Genomic DNA, 24,796 nt, shown 5'->3' on the forward strand with positions numbered 1-24,796 from the left:
CCCAACCACCCGGGTAGGCGTTTCCCTAACGCCTACGGTCGGAGAACCCCGCCCATTTGACGTGGTTCTCTCTTCCTCTTCTTCGCTGGAGCTCCCCGATCCGCTGGAGCTAGAGCTCGACGTCCCGGAAGAGCTTGATGCGTTGTTATGCTCGACGGCTCGCTCAGGGGTTGACGTTGCTCGGGGGCTGGCTTCGGGAGTGTAGGACATAATGTCCACGTTCTCGCCGCTGATGTGCTCGACCTCCTCGTCATAATCCGCGATCGAGGCGTTTTGACTGTCAGAATCCGTCATTTCGCTCTACCTAAAGGTCGGTCGGGGTTAGTAAAGGACTTGAGTCGTCCGGGACAGTTAGTTGACCTAGCAGTTCTACCTATAATTGAAAGCGTGAAGTAAAGAGAAGGAGGGAGAGCTTACCGGATGAAGGAACTTTGCGAGAGAGAGCTTGAAATTTGTTTGCTCGATCGCCTTGCTGAGATGCTCTGCTCGGGATTCTTAGAGGATACCGACTGAAGCAAAAGAGTGAGGAAAGTTCAAATGAGGGCCTCAAGGGCCTATTTATAGGAGGGTATTTAGGCGGGAAATGGGCCAACTTGCCTGACACGACCCGCGCTGAATCCGAGGCGACGGATGGGATCGCCGAGGCCGGCAGAGGCCGACACGTGGCGTAGGAGGGAATGACAGCTGGCAGGTCGGCTCGGTGGCTGACGGTTGGGCTTCTTCATCCCGTCCCGTTTTTTCCCGGACGATCAAAAAGGCCCGGGCTGGGGGGCTCTTGGTAGGGAATATCCCGACCGACATAGCTTCACCACGATCGAGGAGCCTTTGTCTCTTTCTCCTTGTCTTTGCAGGTAACAGGTCGGGCTCCACGAGAAGAACCCGGTCGTAGACCGACCGGGAGTTGCCCGAGCGACGGTGTCGACCACCGAGCGGTAGCCCCTTGGTGAAAGAGTTGACGAAGGACACGTGGCGGCTCTTTACATCGACAGGCAGGGCACCCGGGAGGATGACACGTGGTAGGCTACGTGGAGGACATGCCGAACGGCTGGAATCCTGTCCCCGGCATAGCGGCTATAAATACCCACAGTAGCTACAGTGTAAGGGACTTTTGGACGATCGATAGGTTGTTGTTAGAGAATCCCGACCGCACTCAGTCGGTACTCAGGGCAACCAAGTAGATTATACTTAGGGCCTTTACCGTGATCAATAAAGATTTTACTTGCTTTAATTGGTCTCGTGTTATTTTATATTGCTTACATATAATTAGCAGTATCAGTTATCTAGAATCTAACAACTGTACCAACTAATCTATAATCGAGCTTAAGAGCTTAACTAGTTACCTTGATTAAAGACTCCCGAGGAATCGCCTGGTGGCATGTAGCTTGGATCCCAACCATAGGGAGTCCATCTCTGCACATTCTCAATCCCCATCCTTTGCTCTATGACTGCAGCTCTTTGATCAAAGTTGCAAAACCATAGTTCACTTGAGCACTCAGGTTGTCGAAACGGATGTTCATCATAGCGTAAAGATCCTCATAAGTAGGTCCTTGAGGCCCACTCATGTATCCCTGCGGTGCTCCCTGCTGGGTAGCTGTATATGGAGCTCCTTTATGGCTCATGCCAGTTCCCATATTGGTTCCCATTGCAACCCCTTCTCCACTAGCCTCGGCTGTGTCCTGATTTAATCCCAACACTCGACCACTTCATTGTGGTACGTTCAAACTAACCACAAGTACCATCTTCTCTTCCAAAGGCTTCTTAGCAATATCAGCTAGAGTTAAGTATTTGTTCTCCTCAACTTGGTACAACTCGTAATATCTCAAATTGACGGCATTCAGGGCCGACCTAGTAGTCCTTTGGATTCTTTCTCCCATCTCAGGTAAATTCATCTTTTTGAATACCCAACTCAACATCATGCCATAGGGCAGATTCTTCCTGTTCTTAGCCTTAAAGTAAGCCATATGTTTAAGAATCAAGACTGGAAAGTTTATAGCACGACCGAATCTCAACATAAAGGCAATTGTACATGTCCAACTACCAATCTCTGTAGAGTTGTTCCTACACGGGAACAAGCACTCTTCTATAAGCAACACTAGCAATTTCTTTTCTCCCGTCAAAGTGGGTTTCTCGGGACGATATTCCTTAGGGAACTCTTCCCTACTCCCGGTCATGTATCTCAAGTACTATTGATGTGTTAACCCTGCGTGGGCAACCCAATCATCTCTATCATACGTATCCAACCATCCATCGGTAAGTCAAACCAATTTGACAATTTCTGCGGTGTCAATTCTACTTTCGTGCCTCTCACATTAGAGACAACTGAAGTCACTCCCTTCTTATGTTTTGTAGACAAATTCTCATAGAATTCAATTACTAAATCAGGGTAAATTTCCTCTTGGATTCTCAAAAATTTCCTCAACAAACCTCTATTTTCCAAAATACTATTAAAATCTTCAGAAAAGAATTCGGGGAAATAGGTTTTACCTCCTATTACTGAGTAGGTAGGTGCTTCCTGACTAGTTCCCTCAACTTGTTGCTTCCCTTTCACCATTTTGATCCAAGCTTTGTGGTTTTGATCTCGTTGAATAAGCAAGGAATGCTCCAACTAGTATTTTTTTATAACTTGGTATGACTTGGGGAAGACTCTCTTGAAGTTTCCTTGTTGAATGATGTTGTTTTGGAGAAGATAGGTTTTTGGTTGAGGTTGAGGCAGTGTGTATCGAAGGAAAGAAGAAGATGATGATGTTGTAGTTTGCTCTCTCGACTTTGGAACAGAAGCAGAAGGGTTTAAGGGGGGTGGGGCTTGGCAGCGGCCCTTCACGAGCTCCGGCCCCAAGGCCCGTGTCAGGCCATCCTCGAAACGGCCTCAGGTCATAGACCATTACGTGGTCCGTGACCACGTTCCGTTACATAGAACGGGGTCTGTCTAGGCCCGTGACCTAGACCCACTACTGGGTCGGGTTAACCGGGTCGGATCCGGTTCGATCCTAAACCAAAATCGGTCCTCCGACTTTGTCAAAACTCCAAATCGAGTCAAAATTGAGTGTAGTCCTCCACTTTTGGACATCACCCTTCTTTTACTCAATTCTTTAACTTCTCGATTCTTCTTCCAGAATTGTTCGAGCCAACAAAACTCGGAACGAATCCTCGTCTAATTCTTTCTCAATGAAGATAGATGATTTCCATACCCACTATACTTGGGCATAACGTTACTTCTAGAATTACTTCTTTTAACTCTAATCGTTCCCTAACGATCTTTCATTCTTACTCATATCTCCTTCATTTCTTCTAATTCTCTTGTTCACTATTTCATAGCATTCCAAGCTAAGTTTTTCTCTAAAGCAAACTCGACTAGTTTTTGACTTTCCAAAACTCACAGATTAACACATCTTTTGCACTTTGCAACAACTTATAACAGTTTCTCAAACTTGCATCTCTATCTAAGTATCCAAGCAAAAGTAATACACTCATTCCAAGTTAGAGTGTTACCTTTCTCGAGCTTGAGGTCTCCAGCCTGAGTCTTTCCCATGACTATGATCCTTCCTGGTCCAGCTTCTACGGCGCATCCCTTTTGTGCTTCGCCTCGTCTCTGACTCCCATTACTGTGTGGACCTCCTCTCGGCGGGTAGCCGCGTCCCATAGCTTGACTTGGCGCTGGGTTGACCGGACCACTAGGCGGCTGGCTCGGGTTCGCACCATGGGGTCCCTCCGTTCTCGGAGAACGACAAATTGTGGCTCTATGACCCGACTTTCCATACCGGAAGCAAACTATAGGCGATCCTCCACAAGTGGTCTTAGGATGATCCTTGCCACATCTAGGGCATACTGATGTCCTTTCCCTCGGTGATCCTCCACTTCCAGCTCCCTGTCTCATCGTCATGCTCATCCTTCCTCCACTTCTATTGTCAAACCTACTCGTCGGATTAAACCTATGTCCCTTGCTCGATTGTGATTCCATCCCCTCGCTCTTTTTCTTCATTCCTTGCATGGCATCTCGGTGCAACTGTTGAATCCTGGAGTAACCAGCAGCTGCCTCATAAGCATCGTTCAATGTAGCAAACCTCGCCACATAAAAAAAATTTCTGAGCATCATAGTGTAATCCTCGAATGAACTTGCGAGCCTTACTTGCCTCCCTCAGGTACCAAAGTAGGAGCAAATCGAGACAGTGCCACAAAGCGGGCATGATACTCCTGAACGGTTAGACTCCCTTGCTCGAGGTGTAGAAACTCTTCATACTTGGCAGCCTTGACGTGCTCTGGGTAGAATCTTTCTCTCAACACCATCTTGAACATTTCCCAGTCAAACCCTTCTCTTGCCTGTATGGCCGGTCCTTCCATAACCCACCAGTGGTCAGCCTCTCCCTGTAGGTAGTAAACAACAGCCTCTACTCGCTGGTTCTCTAGGCATAGTACCACGTCAAACAACTTGTCGAACGTGCGGATCCAACTCTCAAGAACTTCCGGATCCTCCTGACCCAGGAAACACGGTGGATTACGTCTCGTGATCTTTCTGGATACATCCCTGCCTCCGTTATTCTTATTGAGTATGGCAGCTCCTATGGTCTGAGTCAACTGAGTGAGCTGGCGTAGACTCTCCGTCAAATCCGTGGATGACGACATTCCAGGTCCTGAGGAGCGAGGTGATTCTTCTCTAACTCTTCGTCGCGGCATCGCGAAACTCTTTGAACATGATCAGAACAGATCATTCTCGTTAGCACGACTACAAGTTAGCTGATTCTAACTTCTTAAGCTTAAGATAAACTTGCAACAAGTAAATGATACTAAGCAACAAAGGCATCTCTCCTACTTTAACAACTTAGCAAGCACAACTTCTCTTCTAAGCTCAAACTTTCAAACTCTTGGTTTTTCTCTTTCAACTACTCTCTTTACTTCTCTACTTTACTCAAAACAGATATCAAAGGCATAACAAGCACATTGGTAAATCATATAAACAAGGCATAAGTATAAACTCGTATACTTTCACATTAGCACTTTACAAAGCTTTCACTTTCAAACTTTAACTTTCACAATCTCAACTTTCAACCTTCACTTAGGCTTCTTTACTAAAAAACTTCTCTATTTCACTTTCAAAAGATAGGAATAAGTACTTTAAACACATTGATAAAGCACAAACATATAAGCAAACACAAAGGAAATCATGATCTCTCCGCGTTCCTAACTGACACTTGAGATTCTCTTAACTCTGATTCTCATATTTGGTCACTGGACTTAGAGTCCTTCTCATCTCAGTCTTCATATCTTAGGGTTCCTCCCTTAATCTTATCCTTCTTAGGATTTCACTTAGAGTTCTCATCATAACTTGTCTTTCTTGAGACTTCAACTTAAAGGTCTTTCCTCAACTTGTCCTTCCAAGGACTTTCACTTAGAGTTTCTATACTCAATCTTAAGGGTCAAACTTCCTAAGCTTTCCCGTGGTTCATACCGCTCTGATACCAATTTGTAACACCCCACTTTTCTAACTCTTAATTATCTCTCTAAAAAGACTTTAACATAATTTAAGCAGCGGAAAACTAGATAAAAGTAGTGAGGTGTCACTGCCACAACCACCACTCTTGGTGATTGCACAGGCTAAAAGGGGTAAAACTATAACATACGATTAAGTCTGGGTACTAAAGTAAATACCGAAAAGTAAGGGGGAAATACGTCACCCCAAAACAGTCTACAAACATCATCATAAAGTATAGGGTCATAAGTCTTAATCCATAAAGACATCATAAATATAACTAGAGTTTAAAAAGCTCAAACTAAGAGACTAATCTAACTCGATCTTCTCTCATTGCTGGGTCCACCTGAAAGGGGTTTTGCAAGCAACACATAGACAAACAGGAAAGCACCCGTTAACACGAAGCTAAGTATAACCACACTCAACCCTGTAAAGCATTCTAGCATGTACTTGGAAAACATTTTATATCATTAGATCAATAAATTAATCTCAAATCCTCTTTAGATTATCGTATTCTTTCTAGATGCTTGCACCTTATAATAACAACTGACATGCTTATATATGTATAAGACTAATCATGTATATTCATCAACATGTAGACTTCTCAAATAGCTTATCAAGAAATTCATGCTTACAGATAGGATCATGTTTAAAGATCATATAACAGGTGTTCACATGCGATCATGCTCTTATCACATAACTTATTAAGTAGAACATCTATTACATCAAAATAATCGTGCTCAACAGAATATCTCCAGTTAGTTTTCTCATTAAACAATCTTTTGCGATACTCCATTCGCATACAATCATGTATAACACTATGATCATGCATCTCACGCAATCTAGTGCAACAATATAGTCATACTCTTATGAAATCTAGTGCAACAATATACTCATGCTCTTATGCAATCTCGTGCAAAAATATACTCATGCTCTTATGCAATCTCGTGCAACAATACACTCATGCTCTTATGCAATCTCGTGCAACAACATAATCATACTCTTATGCAATCTGGCGCAACAATATAATCATACTCTTATGCAATCTAGTGCAACAATATACTCATATTCTTATGCAATCTCATGAAACAATATACTCATATTCTTATGCAATCTAGTGCAGCAATATAATCATACACTCATATATAAAATAGAGTACTTTCTATGGAAGGTTTCTTTGTTACTTTCTCGAGTCTCTCTTGATTCTCTTTCTTTCTACCGAGTCTCCCGAGAGGAACATAATCCAAACAGTATCCTCCAAAACCTCACCGATATAAATATTACATAAATATATCTCTCATGCATGCAACAATTCTACTACTTCTCAATGCATCAAAGAATGGCATACCACATGTGTATGGTTTTTGAAAGTATTCTTGGACTCACGTTGGCCCTTTATGCATTTTTGAAATATGACTCATGTGAAATGTCAAATGCTCTATATCATGCTTCTAAATCATGTATACATTAACATGAATTATTCAAGGATATATCATCATGCTCGGTTTGTAAAAATAGCAATTTCTATACATTTCGCTCAACAAGTATGCTTCTATTTTCATGGATCAAATAATACATTTTAATCATGCTTTCATAATAAATCCTATTATCAAAGGATCATGCTTCTTTACTCAATCAGAACGTGATTTGATCACAAAATCATCAATTTCTCAAACACAGAGAACTTAGCAAAATATACTTTATGAAACATTTCTTCACAAAATCATTCATAGGATACTCGTTTTTAATCCAAATTCAGCCAAATCAAAGCCAAGACGTGCGTCAAGACGATCCCGAAGAGCCGAGCCACAAGGGCCCGTAACACTCGGTCCGAAATGACACGTCGCTGAGCCACAAGGGCCCGGCCACTGCACAACATCTCATCAGAACCATACTCAGGGACTTGGGGCGGGACTCTTCATGGTTCGCCCCTATAGTCCCGTTACTACGCCGGGACTAGGCTACGACCCTCTTCTAGGGCCGTGCCCTAGTCTCTTGGTGGCACGGCTCTAGGCGGCGGCCCTTCTGATGGGCCGCGGCTAGGGCCGCCACTCTGGTCTGGTGCACACTGTGTTGTGCACCAGATAGCCTTTCACCTGCAAAAACTTGTCCAAACATGTCCAAAACAATCTCAACAACTCATAAACACATACCAAAGCATTTCCAAGCATAAACACATCAAAAGCTCATAATTTCTACTCAAAACTAGGCTTCACAGAGCCAAAAATAAAGAGGAACCCATGGGGTTATACCTCTTGTAGACTAGATCTCTTGCTTGGATCTCTTCTTCCTCTTGATCTAGCTTGAGCCTCCTTCACCACCTACACTTCCCAACACACCTTCTATCCTTAGCCTATATTCTTAAAGACTAAAGAAAACTAGAAGAGAAATGATGCTAGAAAGGAGGATGAACAAGCTTACTAGGTTGAAGCTTTTCTTCTTGGATGTTGGCTGACAAATGTGAGGAAGAGGCAATATAATGAAAATGAGATCAGGAAAATGTGATGGAATAAAGGGTTTATATAAGGTTCAAAACCCTAGGATGATACACAATGATTGGTTGAGGGCAAAGGGGTAATTTCCCCAAGCTAAAAGATGACTTTATAAGGGATTTTTGGATGTCTTGTGGTCTACTATGCATCATGAACCATAGACTAAAAATGATATTTCTTTATTACTTTGAGGTGGAAAGTGAATTTTCCCAAAATTCCCTTTTTAATTCTCCCGGTCTCACTCGGTAAAATTCTCGATTTAAATCTTGGTACGCAAAGTATCCGGAAACTTTGGAATTTTCGAATGAAATTCATTTCTTTGGTGTTGATTTAACTTTAAAATGGAACAAAAATTATTTTATTCAAACACCGATTGCTTGCAAAAAAATTTAATGGAGTGAAAAAACTACTTTCGGATTTCTTAACACTAGATTTATAAAATGAAATTTTGGATTGTTACAATGACAGTCTTTGTTTTTTCATTTTTTGCGTTTCTATCGGCGTTCTTCTACGCTCGGGAAAAGTGTCGGACCATCTGCTCGGGACGTGACGATTTGTTAGTGCTCGATTTCAGAATATCAGAAAGCAACCGAACGGAGCTCTCAAATATATGCTCGGGAACCATATGCTTATCAATTGATCGGGGGAGATCAGGGAGTCGTTAGATTTGATGGCACCTCATAGTGGAGCACGGTGGTGGTCGAGATGGTCTATGTGGCCGTTAGGATTGTCACTGGGTTAAGGAAATTACTTTTTTGATGGTCATTTCCAATGCCCAGATTCGTCTGCATGCATGCGCTGGGAGCTGATGAAACAACATGAACCAGGTTCAGATCATAAGCTTGAGGACTACAAGGACGCAACCTTCTTGTTCGAGAATGGCACGAAACTGAACTGACCACTAGATCGGGAAAGGTAAAGGTTGATGAAGAGCTTGGAGACATCAACGCATTTCTTAGAGCTAGCGAAAAGACTCATAACGTCTTCCTTCATACTTTGAATGGTTCTGACGACCGCCCTGGTGATCTTTACGTGATCCCCGATCATGTGGACTTGGTCCCCTGGTGCTCGGAGAATGACTCGCTGCCTTATATGTCCGGGGAGGTCGGGGATCGAGTCGGTTGCCGACTACATGATCACACACGCCCTCTACCCGGTCTAGAACCTGGTCAAACTGGTCGGTTCTCACTCAATCATACTCACCGCCTATTTGATCGGGGAATTCAGAGGTCGGGAAATTCGCTCAAACAATACTCGACTGGAGCCTGATTACCAAAACTCCCGCCTTTGATTAACAAAGCTTTACTATGTTAACAAAGCTTCCACTTTCTTGGTTTTCATGCTCCACCGCTACCAAGGGCCAATCACAAAGCACGGAAAATGTAACTTTTTCTTTCCTTTTCCTCTTATATTTCGCACTCCACCGTTGCATGCAACCAATAAAAACACACCACCGCCACATGCACCACACCCTATATCTTTCCTATTACCCCCTTGCCCCCACCTTTTGCCTGGGTTTGCTTCAAGGAACGAGAAGAAATACCCAAGGGTTGATGGTTGTAGGTGACAGGAGGGCCACAACGGTGATGGAAGCGGCGTGCAATCTCTGTATTTGCTTTGAATCAGAAACTGATGCTGTGTAGCACACAGGACTCCTTGTGTTTTTCTTTTTGATTTGTAACTCAATGGGACTTGAGTCTCCTCTGCTTCGTTTCTTTTCTGCATGTGTTGAAGAGGAGTCCATTCGCCATCAATCTTCGCTGATCTGCTGCTGAAGGAGATGATGTTGCAGAAACGGAGGATGATCAGGCAGAAGCAGTTCCTTATTGAATGAGTAGAGTGGTAGAGTGGTTGGGGCATTGGTTTAATAATCTGAGCGTTTAGGTTCAAACCCCACTCCATTTCAAGAATCTTCAGTAATTCCTTGCAATTCCATAATTTCTCCCCATTTTTCTAGAATTTTGTAGCTCTTGCTTGTGGGTTGTGAGCATATACCATTAATGTGCAATCCAACTATTAGCTTAGGCTTTTAGTTGAGATGGAGCACATGCTTCAATTTGGTATCAAAGCCAGACCAAAGGTCGTGGGTTCAAATCTCAACGCCACTCGTAAGCGACTACGGTTTACCGGTCCACGTGTTGCTTGGAACCCACCTCACACGTGAGGGGGCGTGTGAGCATATAGCCATTAATGTGCAATCCAACTATCAGCTTAGGCTTTTAGTTGAGATGGAGCACATGCTTCAATTTGGGTGAAGAATTTTTTGTAGCTCTTTGCTTGTTGGTGAAGACGTAACTCTTTGTTAGACTCTTTGTTAGGTCCCCACAGACGGCGCCATTTGATGGTATTAATTCCTACGTACTGTAAGTATACATGTGTGGATGAAATATAGAATCACTGTAGAATGAATAAAGAAGATGAGATATAGTAAAGGGGTTCTTTTATTCATCTTGTTCTTTTCTTTGTAGAGAGAAGGGGGAGAGGTGTGTGTAGAGAGAGTAATCCGAGAGATTGAATGGAGTCCTCTCTCTCTTAGAGGACCAAAAAGCCCTTTTATAGGCCTAAGGTGGCGGGTTTGACCCGTCACCCTTGACTTTGACCCGTAGATCGGATCCCGAACCGCTCGACCCTGACCTGACTATAAACGAACCCATAGATGTACAAGTGGTCGGTACCGGGGTATATATCCTATCACCCAGGATATTTCTCCATTGAAGACTTGCAGAGCTATTAGACTGCAATTGGTGCGCACCTGGCCTATATGAAGTCCCATAGAGAAAGGGGAGTGATTCCATAAAATCTAGAGAGTGCATGTTTCACGATTAAGAGGTATTTTTTTTCTTTTTCAATTTTGCTTTTTTCTACGACTCCAATGTTTATCATTGCCTAAGATATTTCTCCATTGAAGACTTTCAGAGCTATTAGATGGTGATTGGTGTGCACCTATATAAAGTTCCATAGAGAAAGAGGTGTGATTCCATAAAATCTAGAGAGTGCATATTTCACGATTAAATAGTTTTTTCTTTATTATGTTTTTTTCTAGAACTCGTGTTATATATGAAATTGGAAAAAGGATGCATTACAAAGCTGCTTCCTATACTGCAAAAATAAATTGCAAAATAACACTTTTCATTTTTACTACATTGTAGGGAACTTCATGATCATATACCAAGGGAGCATGTTGGTAAGTACTATAAGCTTTTCAAATAATGAAAAGTTTATGCCATTAAAAATTTTATGGTGATAAGTAATTTTTATATTTACAAAAAATGCACTCATTATTTTATGTTGTAATTCAACTATTCTACTTTGGTTAAAGAATAAAAAAAATGACAACTTTCCTAGACAAATTTATTTATTGAAATCATTTCCATCTTTGAAGTCTGTAGATGATAAACAGTTCGTTGGTAAGTTTTATTTACAATTTTAATCTACATCTGAATTCTCTTTATTTTTTTATTTATTTTTATTTTTTATTAACATGTTTGACGTTATTGGTAGGGTCGTTGAGATGTACTCCCCATTGGATAAGATCATTGCAGGGAAACCTTCTTAACTTATTGATTTTCTAATTGTACGTGGATACAAAGTAAATTATCTAATTTTGTTATTTTATTGCATTTTGTATATATATATTTTTATTAAGTAGTTTATTTGTTTATAGGGACAACCAATTGAAGGCTACAGTGTGAGATCAACATATACCAAGAGTTGAAACCTTTTTTTAAGTCTGGCCTTGCAAATCCTATGGTTGTTCTTATGCAATTGTGTAGAGTTAAAGAATGATACGAGGAGTTAATCTAAACACAAGTGTTTTAATTTTTCTTTATATTTGAAAGTATTTGAATAAGGTTAAGTAATGAATGTTCTTTTTTATTAGCCAGTTATGTCAAGATATGTAACTCTTGATACATAACTCCTTTTCAATCAGGATTTTCAGAGTTTTGTGATTTTTTAGAAAGGTAAATTTATTATGTCTTAATCATTATCATAATATTTTTATCATTTATTTTTGTACATATTTTGTTTATGATTGTCATTTTTTTTGTTTTTGTTTTCAATTTATGTGTTGATTAGACCCCTCTAAGAAACATTATTGATATTTATGAGATGATTGAGGTATACAGTAGTAATAAAACATTTTTTTTAAAAAAAAATTGATGCACTGGAATCAAATTTTCTAATAATCTTTTGCCACTTTTTAAAATGATTTATTAGTATAAATTGCCACACTTTAAAATGTATTTTTTTTAATGTTAATAAATACATTAGCTTAAAATAATACATTAAAATCCAAAGGATAAGCAAAGTATAAAATAAAGTCAAAGTTGTACATGTTTGCAAAGTGATGGAGCATTGTAATAGTCCCAGTGCATCCAAATAAAGACATCATTTAACTGATTATTTGTTTCTTATCTCACATCAAAGGTTGATTATTTGTTTCTTATCTCACATCAAAGGTTCAATACTGTAGGTATATATAAAGTATTAGTAATAACATTGGTAGTGCTAAACGTGTATATAACTAATTATTTATTGATTTAGGATCAAAGAGTGCCATATATGATCTTAGAGCTCAAATTTTGCTTCCAGATATATTATAAATAATCAACCTACATCAGTACTATCTTATCTTCATATGAACAAAACTCATCATCCTTATGTGTGCATGTGTACATACAGAACTATAAACTGCCATTTTTAGATTGAATTCATCTTTTATGCGTAGTTGTATTTTTACCAACTAATTTAATAAAGCTTATTTTGTAAGCAAATGTAAAATGGATATTAACTAAAATCTTGGTAATATTGTATCCATATTTACGTATTAACGTAATAACATAATACCATATAGAAAAGACATATTAGTTATATTCTATAATATAATAATATAATATTTTTGGTAACATTATTGTTTGTAAATTCTCCGTATTTTTTTTACGTATTTATAATACTGTGTAGAAAATACATTAATTAATTAGGTAATAACATAATAGCATAATTGGTAATATTATGTATGGTATTACCGTGTAGAATTTTTGGATTTTATCACCAACTAATTTAATACAACTTATTTTGTAGGCAAATGTAAAATAGAAATTAACTAAAATCTTGGTAATATTATTTCCGTATTCAATGCTCTCACGTACTAGCATAATACCCTAGATAACCAATTTAAACAATTTATAATATAACCAATTTATATATATATATATATATATATATATATATATATATATATATATAGATTTTGAATCCGGTGCACACCCCCTAGTCAGCCGAGTCCGTGAGCACACTCCCTGATCGTTGATTTTAATTTTTTGACGATTCAGATTGATTACCACTTAGATCCCATGTTATACTTATTTTAGATGAAGCATGGGTCTTTTTTTCCTTAAGCATTATATTTATTACTTTCTATTTCATTTATTTCTATATTTAAAAATATTTGTAGCGTTATTTCAGCTCTCCTTAATCAATATTTCTCTCTCTCTCTCTTAGTAATTTTCTTTGGAATTTTACCGCGGTGTGTGTGTGGGTGTGGAATGGTGTGTGCGTTTTACTGTAATAGGGCTCATACACCATGACGTGCTGGTTTTTTTCATAAAATTATGCGTTTTGGTATGTGCGTTTCGTGATACAGGCATGTACATTATGATTTGTGTTTTACTAGTTTCGGGCGTGTGCGAAACGTAGATATAGTATTGGGCTTGTTGTTGTTGTTGTTGTTGTTGTTGTTGTCGTTGTTTTTTTTTTTTTTTTTTTTTTTTTTTTTTAATTGTGGGATCGGAAATTTTACGATGGTGTGTGCGCGGGTGTGGAATGGCGTGTGCGGTTTTATGTAACAGGAGGTGTACACCATGGCAAACTATAAAACGCACACACGATTCCACACCCACGCACACACCACCGTAAAATTTTTCATAATTTGAAATTTCAGATGTACAAAATATAATTAATTATTATCATTGATAGGGTCCCTAATAATTTAAAATATCAATTTTCATTCATAATCTCCCTAGTATAATGCTTTAAGATTTCAATTGAATTATATCCATAATTAAACATATATCTACAATTACTATTTAATCCTTTTATTTAAATATATCTTTAATTACTTTCACAATCTCTTATAACCTCAACCATTTATGGAAAATGAATCAATGAATATCATGAGATCTCATGATCTCATCTAGTATAGGGGTTGCACCAGATTCGAAGCCTATATATATATATATATATATATATATATATATATATATATATATATATATATATATATATATATATATATATATATATATATATATATATATAACCTCACAGTCAAATCTATACTATAATTAAAAACAAAATCATATTTACTTGATTTCCTGCCCAAACAATAATAAATAGTAAGGTAGATTAAAAAAAGAATGAAAAAAGGAACATATATATTGCACAAAAATATTCTACATCATCAATTAAAAATGGAATGAAAAAGAGGTAAATTGAAAAAAGAAATAAATATTAATAATTCATTGAAAATTAAAAATGAAAAAAAAAAACGAATTAAAGTTAGGTTAATTGGAAAAGGAAATGAATATTAATAATTGACTAAAAATAAAAATAATCCATAATAGAATAAAATGGAAAAGGTAATAATGGTCATATCATTGCATTTTAATTTTTTACAATAATATTATACAGTATAATACATCAAATCACAGTTATGTCATAAATCTTTCACAATTTTAAACAATGAAATGGAAATTAAAAATGGAACGAAAATACTTTAATAATAATATTCTACATCATCAAGTAAAAGTAAAATTAAAAATGAAAAGAAAATATTTTAATAATAATATTCTACATCATCAATAGTAAAGACATATTTTAAACAATAGTAAAGGTAAATTAAAAATACAACGAAAATTAAAAATGAAACGGAAATATTTCAATAATAATATTCTAATCATCAATTAAAAATGGAACGAAAATTGGGTAAAAATATCATTGCATATGATATTCTAATTAACTGAAAATAAAAAAGAATTAATTGGCTGAAAATGAATATGACATTACAAATTGACTGAAAATATAAAAATAAATGAATACTAATAGTTGACTGCAAATAAAAAATGATCCATAATTGATTAATATGAAAAATATAAATGGTTAGATCATTGCATTTTAATTAAAAATGGAACGGAAATTAAAATTTGACGGAAATATTTCAATAATAATTCTACACCATAAATAGTAAATGCATATTTTAAACAATATTAAAGATAAATTAAAAATGGAAAAAAAATATTTCTATAATAATATTATATATCATCAATATTAAAGATAAATAAAAAATAGAACGGAAATATTTCAATAATATATTATACATCATCAATTAAAAATAGAACGAAAATTAGGTAAAAATATCACTGCATATTATTATATTCTAATTGACTAAAAATATAAAAGAATAATTTGCTGAAAATGAATTTGATATTACTAATTGACTTAAAATATAAAAGGATCGCTAATTGACTAATACTCTACCATTATATATTTTTCACCCGAGTCACCTATCCTAATGGACTGATGGTGTTAGCTCTATACGATGATAGACAGGATTGCGTTGCAACTATCAATGTCGTCTACAAAGAGGTTTCAATAATGTGTAAATACAATAATCGTTGATATTATGTTTTTTTAAATGACAAAATGTTATATATCTAGACAAATATATATATATATATATATATATATATATATATATATATTAGAAGAGGGGTCATCCCAAATGCAAGCCTGGTGATGTATAGCAATGTTCTTTTCTGGGTTGGGACGCTCATTCTGTCATCCTGAAGTACATGGATAACCTTGTTCGGGAGTGCATGAAGAGGCCTCCAATTATCCATTTGTTGAGCAATAATACTTGTAAGTTTGTCCACTAAACGATTTTGTTCCTTGAACACATTTCTAATCTCGACATCTCACTCCTTCTCAAACTAACGCTCCTACATCTCTCGATGATATTTTGAAGAGGGGCCTTAGGGTAGGTTCCCTGGATCCATCTTAATCTTTATATCCTTTACTTGTAACATTTACAATTAACTTATATTTTAATTATCAAAAGGAGATGAGCGTCTAAACAAATTATTGAAAACAAACACATTTATCAAATATGATATGATTATTAGGATTAGTATTAGAATTTGTTGTATTTGAGTCACATTATGACTCCATATTCTAGACTTCTTATGATTCTCTCTTGTATATATTCCCTCAAACTGTACATTTGTAATTACTATTCATTTAATATAGTTTATCCAGTTCTCATATAGTATTACTAGTCTCAGGTTCCTTTCCTATTTTCTCTCAATGGAACCTCAGGGCAGTAATGTGTTGACGGATATGCTAACTCCTCTGAGCGGACCGTTTCTAATGCTGCTGTTACTTACTCCTATTCTTTTGGCTGTCAATTCGCTTTCTACTGCCCATCACTTTATCTGTATTAAGCTTATGCACAAAAATTTCTTGTTTTGGAGGACACACGTAGTTCCCTTTTTAGAGGGGCACAGGCTCATGGGGTTTATTGATAGGACTAACCCATGCACGTCGGCCTTCCTGTCAGTTGTTGCCGACAGCGAACCACAACCAAACCTGGCACATGTCGTGTGGTATCGTCACGACAAAGTATTGATGTCAATGCTGATTTCATCACTCTTCGAAGAAGTTATGCACCTCGCCGTTAGTCATCGTACATTACGAGAGGTTTGGTTGTCCATAGAGTAGTCTCTAGCTTCTTCGTCTCGTGCCCGGTCACTTAATATCCTCGGCCAACTTCAGTCTCTCAGGCAGGGTCACTCCTCTACTGCTAATTATATTGGTCATACACGTGTTGTTACGGAAGACCTAGCCCTGGCCGGTTGACCAGTTGGTTCGGACGAGATGAACTTGTATGTGTTTCGTGGGTTACGAACAGAGTATCAAAAGCTAACTGCATTGCTTTCGGTTCGCGGGCAGCCCATCACTCTTACAGAGCTTGCAGACTTTCTCGGGGCTCAGGAATTCATTCGAGGAACCGCCAACGATGGAGCACCGGCGGCTTTCACTGCCCAGCGTGTCGGGCAGAATCGCCACGGCGATCGCGGCAAAAATCGAGGTGGCGGTGGTCAAGCCCAAGGTGGTGGCAAGCGATCGCAAGGAGGACGTGGTGGACGTGGCCGCAGTGGTAACAATGCTCTTCTATAGAATCAACGTGGTGTCTTGTACCCTCTTGGGCATATATGAATGTTATCGGATGTATGTGGGTCTTCTGCACTAAACAAAAGGGAGATGGTTTTATTGAGAGACACAAGGCAAGATTAGTAGCAAAATGATTCAACCAGGTGCCTGCACAGGATTTCATTGATACATTTAGCCCTGTGGTAAAACCCACTATTGTCAGGTTGCTTCTTTTGTTGGCTTTATCTTCTGGTAGGGTTATCAGGCAACTTGATGTTCATAATACTTTCTTAAATGAAAATCTGTCTGAAACTGTTTATATGAAGCAGTCACCTGGTTATATTGATGCTCAATATCCCAATCATGTTTCCTTGCTTAAGCGTTCTTTGTATGGCTTAAAATAGGCTCCTAGAGCTTGGTTAATAGTTTACATACGTTTTTACTATCTATTGGGTTTCAAGCATAAAAAATGGTTGCGTCTCTATTCTACTACTCACATGATCTGCTTATGTGTATTTTTTTTGGTCTATGTTGATGATATACTTGTGATGGGAAGTGATCAGGATCTTGTGGCTCGTTTGATAAAAGAGTTATATGTTGCATTTAAGATTAGGGATCTTGGTGAACCTGATTTCTTTCTTGGGATTGAAACAATTAAATGTGATGATGGTATTTTACTTTCGCAACAGAGATATATGAATGATATTTTGAAACGTGCTAGAATGGCAGAATATAAAGCATTGTCTACTCCTATCTCTGTTTTGAAATTTATACCCTTCAGTGCAGATTTATATGAGGATCCTACACATTACAGAAGTCTGGCCGGAGCACTACAATATCTAACTCTCACACGCACAGATCTATCATTCATAGTCAATCAATTGTGTCAACACATGCATGCTCTTACAGTATCACATTGGGAACACCTAAAGCGAGTCTTGAGGTACGTAAAGGAACAATTAATTTTGGTTTACGTATAAGAAAGTCAGCATCAAGAGAACATCATGCATTTTCTAATTCTGACTGGGCTGGATGTCCTGAGGACCGTAAGTCCACGAGTGGTTTTGCTGTGTTTCTTGGATCCAACCTTATCTCTTGGGTCTGTAAGAAACACAGAACTGTTGCTAGATCTTCTGCTGAGGCAGAATAAAAAGCTCTAGCAGATGTCTGTGCCGAAGTTACGTGGATAGTCTCCTTGCTGCGTGAGATTAAAGTGTCAGGTATATCCAAAATTATGGTGTGACAATATGGGTACTACTTATATGTGTGTAAATCTCATCTTCCATGCTCGTACCAAGCACATGAAAATTGATTATCACTTCGTTCGAGATAAAGTTACTTCTGGAGACATTCAAGTTAATTTTATCTCTACACAAGATCAACTTATAGACATATTTACTAAATCATTACCTAGTGCTAGATTTTCTTTTCTTAAAGACAAGCTACAAGTTACTAGTATACCATGTGCTTGGGGGGAGTATTATGACTAGTATTAAGACTCTTTGTATTTAAGTCATATACTATTATACTCCCTATCTTAGTTTTCCTATAATTTTCTCTTGTATATATTCACTCAATTTATACAGTTGTAATTATTTTTTATCTAATATAATTTATACATTCTCATCATGATGTCAAAATAATTATCAAGTAAACTTCTCCGGAACTCCACTAGAATTGAAGCCACAAGCACGTTAGTAAGAAAACCAACAATTCTATATAATAATATATGATAAATTTAGATTCTCCATTATTATGTCATCTCTTACTTCACTCATCTAAGAGTTCAATATAGATTATTGAGATACCGCACCTCCTTTTAACCACTTCACAACAAATTTATTATTTGCTTCAATCATGACTTTCTAAAATCCTTTACTCCAAATGAGCTTAAACCCTTGGATAATGAGTTAATGACACAACTTTCTGCTTCCATAGCATTGTATGAGCCAATATTATAGTCAAGTCCTATTAGCCAATTGTTTTTTTTTTTTTAAAGAATTGCTAACCGAATCCCAAAATAAATCCCCACTCCTTACCTTGTCCACAAGTGATTTTAAAACACTCATTCCTATTGAGTTTAACCTATCCATCACAAAGTTTCATCCAACTCAAATACATTTCAAAAAAAAAAAAAAAAAACTTTGTTCTCTTCTAGCACTGTAATTTGTGAGCACTATACTAAGCATATGCATAATAATGAAGGTACAAACCGAAAAGTGGGCTCGAGTGAGTGCAACATGATTCTCGTATCAGAATGTCACGAGTTTGATTATTGTCAACACTCTCAATCAAGCCTATCACATAGAGTCTTCATATTGCGGTTTACGTCATGTGTGATTTGATAGTTATTACACAAAAATTAAGAATGATTACAGATTTTCCTCATCAATAATAATAATAATAATAATAATAATAATAATAATAATAATAATAATAATAATAATAATAATAAAATAATAATAATAATAATAACAACAACAACAATAAATGAGGTGCAATATAATAATGTAGAATAAAACATAACTTGTAATGATTATAGACTTTTTAAAAAAGTTTAATATATATTTTTACTCTGCAAGTATATATTCCGCACAGTTATTTATTTATACGGAGTACTATATAAATTAAATTAATATTAAATTGTAAACATAAGTAAATTTGTATTAATCAATCTTAATACATAAAATAAACAAAAGAGTATTAATTTAAATTATTTTAGAGTATATATATATGTTAAAAGAAAAATAGCTGCACTATAAATTTTAACATTTTGAAATTCCAACTAAAAAGGAGCTATTCTTTAAAAAAAAAAAAAAAAAAAAAAAACCTTCAAATTGAAAAACAGAAAACTCCTTGGCGGTGTAGTGTACGGCGGGAGAGAGTGAAAGGTGGGGACTGATAAAAAGACTAGTTTCAAGATAAAAAGACTATTTTGTACAGAAGCTTTTAACATTCTTTGCTCACGCCGGACCCCACAACGTGTCTTACGTGTTGACTGTCCACTCAAATAGTCAAGCCTCATTTTCATTGACAAATCAATTTTATTTATTAATATAAAAATTTTTCTTAAAAAATAAAAATTAAAGAAACAGTTTACTAGTATAATGTTTCATTTTAAAAATATTTTTTTTAAAAAATTTTTTAATCCTAAAAAAATAATTAAAAATATTTTTTCAATACAAAACAAATAATTTTACACTATAAAAGATTATATTAAAAAAAAAACTATGTGATTAAAAAAACTAAAATAGTTAACACTTAAAAGGCTATTAAAAAATGCTTATTAGCCAACTATGTAGTGTGATGACATCTATGTTATAATTTCAAATGAATGGTCACATGATAGAACTCTGGATATTTAACAAACACTCCAAAATTAATTATATACAATTAATCATATAATTCATTTGTCTCATTATTATGTGTTGGTCAAATCAGCTCTTTTTTCATTGCTTTTTTTTTTTTTTTAGTAATTTTTAATTATCTTTAAATTTAATTTTTGGTGTTTAATAGTACTTTTAATGTAATTTTTAAATATATAAATTTTATATATTGATATTAAACTTAATATTTTAAAAAATTAAATTAAAAATAAATTTAGTCAAATCTTGTTAACTTAACCAGACAAACACAATTGGACGGTAGAGTATTACATTTTATAAGCATATTTAACGGTATTAATAAAAATATGAATTAAAAGAGAGGCTAAAAGTCATAAAATTGAGGGACAGCATGTTATCACTTTTATTCTTTTTGTCAAATTAATTCTTATTTTCATTTTCCAAAAGATTTTTATAATTTTCATTTTTTGTATGTAATACTTTATAAAATTTTTGTGTATATATTTTAAAGAGTTAATTACCGAAATGGTCCCTTGACTATAGCAAAATCACCAATTTGGTTTTTGACTATTTTTTTTAACCAATTAAGTCCCTCAACTTTAAAAATCTCTTAACCAATTTGGTCCTCTATTTGTTTGATCGTTAGTCAACCGTTAAGTTGGGACCAAATTGGTAATTTTGATATAGTCAAGGGACCATTTTGGTAATTAACTTTAAGGGTGGACAATTCGGTTTAGTTTTCTCGAACTGAACCGTACCAAACCGAAACGAACTAATTTGGTTCTGTAATATACCGAACAACCGAACGGTATTGGATTCTTGTATACAGAATGGTTCGATAAAAAACCGATCTGAATTTTTCGGTAAAAAATTGAACTGAACCGAATACCGTTTGACTTTTTTTTTTTTTTAAAATAATAATAATAATAAATAAATAAATAAATAAATATATATATATATATATATATATATATATATATATATATATATATATATATATATATATAGATTTTGAATCCAGTGAAACCCCCCTAGTCAGGTGAGCTGGTGAGTCTTCATCCTGTTCATTTATTTTTGTTTTTGAATGGTTCAGATGTGATGATTTTTTAAACCACGTGCGCTGTGAGCTTTTGTAGATAGGGGTGTTGTTGTCTTTTCGCATTGTCTTTATTATGTTCAGTGTGTATTGTCGCCGGTTTTATTGGGTGTGTACAGAGTTATATTAGGAATGCATCTTTTTTTCTCTCCCCATGCGTCGATCCATTGCTCCTCGTCAGTAGTTTCACTGTAGCCATCGTACCGTATTCTCTCGCTTCATCTTCCTCCGGTAGGTCGTCTGAGTGTTCTTCATGGCGGGTTTGAGCACCAGGTAGTCCAAGCGTTTTATGGGCTCCTCTTCCGGCTCCATTGAAGGTATTCCTATTTACTGATTCCTTTTTTTGTTTTTTTTTTTTTGTTTTTTTTTTTGTTTTTGTTTTTTTATTGGAGTTATTTTTGTTTCTTGCTTGGGTGTTTTAATACTGTTTCAAAGGTGTTTGGTTTTTCATCCAGTTTTTTGTGTGTTTTTTGGCGTCTTAATTCCCAGCGTAATCGGAAGAAGCTTGAGAAAGATTGGAGCTTCATATTTATGGTTTTTATTTTTTATCTGTTTCAATATGTTTTTTTCTTCTTCTGTCATGTGGTAGGGCAAAAATTGTATGTGTTACGATTGATTTCCATTACTTTTCACTTTTCAGTTTGATCTGAGAGTAAAGAAAGTTCAAGCTTGATTTTGATATTGTTTTCTCCTTTTAAAATATCTGTCTATGTTTTCTTTTTTAATCCACAGGTGGAAAGGCAAAGCCTTTGAAGCAGCCAAAGGCTGATAAGAAAGAGTACGACGAGGTAATTCTCAAAAGATTTTTTTTTTTTTTTTTTTTTGGATATTTTGCCTAATTGTCGTTAGCTTCTGCATAGTGTTTGTTTTTTGTTGGAAAACTTTTAAAAATTAGACCTTTTATGTTATGTGCTTATTTGGAGAAATTGGTTTTTGCCTGTAATTTATGGTAAATGAGTGGGCATATCTATTTTCTGTTTGCAGTCAATTTAAGTTTGAATGATGCCTTGATCCTTGGATAATGTTGTAGGGTTTGAGTAATGTGTTGTGCTAATTAAGTCTTGCTGTAGAGCCAATTGTAGTTTTTCTGATTAACTGTTGTTGCAATATTGATTTTATGTTGTACTTTGCGTGTTTGGTTTGGACGTAATTGAATTGTAATTACAACATAATTCATTGAACCCCTCAATTACGTTGTTTGGTTGAAGGACAGAGGTGGCTCGACATTGACTCGCCCACTTCTCGTTACGCTGGTTCGTCGCTGCTGATCCAGGGAGAAGGAGCGAGAGAAAAAGGCGGTGGTGGTGGAGCAAGGTCGCCGTGGACAAGCTTCAATTTGCCGGAAACCCAGCAGGTGAAATAAAACAAGAGCCCATCCTCCATGTATGTATAGGTTGGTATGTGTATATCTAGAGTTGAAAGAGGACGAGGGAGAGACCCCGGAGAGAGAGATGGAGTTGTTGTACATTCCTTAACGGACAGAAAGAGAAGTAAGAAGTTGATGATGTTGTGGTTGGCTTGGCATTTAGAGGCTGAAGGAGAGGGAGACGTGAGAGATGGTGGCTATGGAGGATCGAATGTTGTGTATTATGGTGAATGCAAGTTAGGAAGGAGGTATGTGCGTTTTCAATTATGAGTTTGTGCTTCCCATGTGAGTGCATATTTTAGTGTGTTCGAGATAATGTGCGGGTAATGTGCACCGTTGGTGGTTGGGTGTTCTGGTTCATGCGTATCGACTTTCCAAACATTTATAAATTGTGAGAATTTCTTGAATTCTTATGATAACAAATATCAAATGATTTTCGTAACAACTCAATGCCATAGCTTCTTAATGGTTTTTTTTATGTTTATGTATTAATCATCTTTGTAATGATTTAGTATTAGTTGTTTTTTCTTTTTTCTTTTGTTCTTATATTTAAATTTTTGTTCGTAATTTATTGCCTACATTTATATGTTGGTGTTGTGTATTACACTGAATGCATGTTAGGAATGAGGTATGTGCGATTCAAATCATGAGTTTGTGCTTCCGGTGTGGTTGCATAGTTTAGTGTGTGCGTTAGAGGACTCGCATATGTGCGCTTATGTTGTTTTTAATTTTTGTTTTTTTTTTTGTTATTGTGATGTACGGAAAATATTGTTTGGGTGTTGGGTGTGTGCGTCATTGTGGCAGAGTGTGGGCGTTACATTTATCCGTTGCTTATTTTTATTCGGTTTTACATTTTCAAACAATATCTACTATGCACTTTCTATCTATTCGAAAATGTCAATGTCTACAAAAAAAATGTTATTCATGTAGTTGGGTTTTGTTCTTCCAATAAACTTGCACAAGCCAAAAAGAAAACATACGCATGCAAACGCCTGAAAGAGGCAACGCACACACCCTACCACACAAATGCACAAACACTAACGCTAACATTAATGTACGGCAAATATCAAACACGAACACTATATCTTCATCATGCTTAAGACTCTTATGCAATTTCATGCTTACAATTTGCACACGCTAACCTACATAAGCGCAACCACTATCAAACTACTAAATTAAAAAAAATTATAAAACAAATGGTGCCAAGATCCATTATCAGAAATTCGCACACACCCTACCACACAAATGCATACACTAACGCCGACATTAACGTACAACAAACATCAAATATCAGCGCTATATCTTCATCATGCTTAAGACTCTTGTGAAACTTCATGCTTACAATTTGCACACGCTAACCTCTACATAAGCGCAACCACCATCAAACTAAATTTATAAAAAAAAAAAAAAACAAAAAAAAAAAAAAAACAATTGGTGCAAAGTTCCATTATCAGAAATTCGCACACACCGTACCACACAAATGCACACACTAACACCAACATTAACGTACCGCAAACATCAAACACCAACACTATATATTCATCATGCTTAAGACTCTTATGAAACTCCATGCTTACAACTTGCACACGCTAACCTATATAAGCGCAACCACCATAAAACTAAATTTTTTTTATGCGTAACACTGTACCGGCGTGTGCGTATGCCTGGGTTGAACAACAAAGTTTAGTGTAATGTAATTATAATTTAATTTCTCTATTAATTTGGAAATAATCGTAGAATTCACTATTTAATCTGTATCTAATCAGCTTGGTTGTATTAGTGTTTTGTGTTAGCTTACGTTGACGCTCTTACGGGTACTAACTAATC

At 36.2% G+C, this 24,796-nt stretch overlaps 2 protein-coding genes and 1 long non-coding RNA gene across 6 annotated transcripts; 2 read left to right on the forward strand and 1 right to left on the reverse strand.

The window, feature by feature from the left end:
• Positions 1 to 4,122: 4,122 nt before the first annotated feature.
• LOC109155357 lies at positions 4,123 to 4,671 on the reverse strand. Its single transcript, XM_019303043.1, has one exon. It carries the CDS (start codon positions 4,669 to 4,671, stop codon positions 4,123 to 4,125), a length of 549 nt encoding a protein of 182 aa, XP_019158588.1.
• A 5,464-nt stretch (positions 4,672 to 10,135) lies between these two features.
• On the forward strand, positions 10,136 to 11,912 carry LOC109156218. Of its 2 annotated transcripts, none has more exons than XR_002049974.1 (5): positions 10,136 to 10,785; positions 10,865 to 10,925; positions 11,106 to 11,140; positions 11,458 to 11,530; positions 11,606 to 11,912. It is a non-coding gene; the product is annotated as an uncharacterized LOC109156218 (long non-coding RNA). The 2 variants fall into 2 exon arrangements; XR_002049973.1 differs by having other exon boundaries at positions 11,621 to 11,912.
• Positions 11,913 to 21,767: 9,855 nt separating this feature from the next.
• Positions 21,768 to 23,358, forward strand: LOC109156262. Of its 3 annotated transcripts, none has more exons than XR_002049983.1 (3): positions 21,768 to 21,920; positions 22,336 to 22,391; positions 22,812 to 23,358. XR_002049983.1 is itself a non-coding variant. In XM_019304117.1 (3 exons), the coding sequence occupies exons 1-3, from the start codon at positions 21,893 to 21,895 to the stop codon at positions 22,964 to 22,966; spliced, it is 234 nt and encodes a 77-aa protein (XP_019159662.1). In that variant the 5' UTR covers positions 21,768 to 21,892; the 3' UTR covers positions 22,967 to 23,358. The 3 variants fall into 3 exon arrangements, 1 of the variants encoding a protein (XP_019159662.1); XM_019304117.1 differs by having other exon boundaries at positions 22,817 to 23,358; XR_002049982.1 differs by lacking the exon at positions 21,768 to 21,920 and having other exon boundaries at positions 22,101 to 22,391.
• Positions 23,359 to 24,796: the final 1,438 nt, after the last annotated feature.

Source organism: Ipomoea nil, unplaced genomic scaffold, assembly GCF_001879475.1.
Source record: "Ipomoea nil cultivar Tokyo-kokei standard unplaced genomic scaffold, Asagao_1.1 scaffold0276, whole genome shotgun sequence".
Taxonomy (NCBI): domain Eukaryota; kingdom Viridiplantae; phylum Streptophyta; class Magnoliopsida; order Solanales; family Convolvulaceae; genus Ipomoea; species Ipomoea nil.

Bases quoted from the DNA above. Each gene is read 5' to 3' on its own strand.
- LOC109155357 (XM_019303043.1), bottom strand. From the start codon at position 4,671: ATGCCGCGACGAAGAGTTAGAGAAGAATCACCTCGCTCCTCAGGACCT.
- LOC109156262 (XM_019304117.1), top strand. From the start codon at position 21,893: ATGGGCTCCTCTTCCGGCTCCATTGAAG. The intron at 21,921-22,335 runs GTATTCCTATTT...TTTAATCCACAG, and splicing joins CTCTTCCGGCTCCATTGAAG to GTGGAAAGGCAAAGCCTTTG. The intron at 22,392-22,816 runs GTAATTCTCAAA...GTTGAAGGACAG, and splicing joins ATAAGAAAGAGTACGACGAG to AGGTGGCTCGACATTGACTC.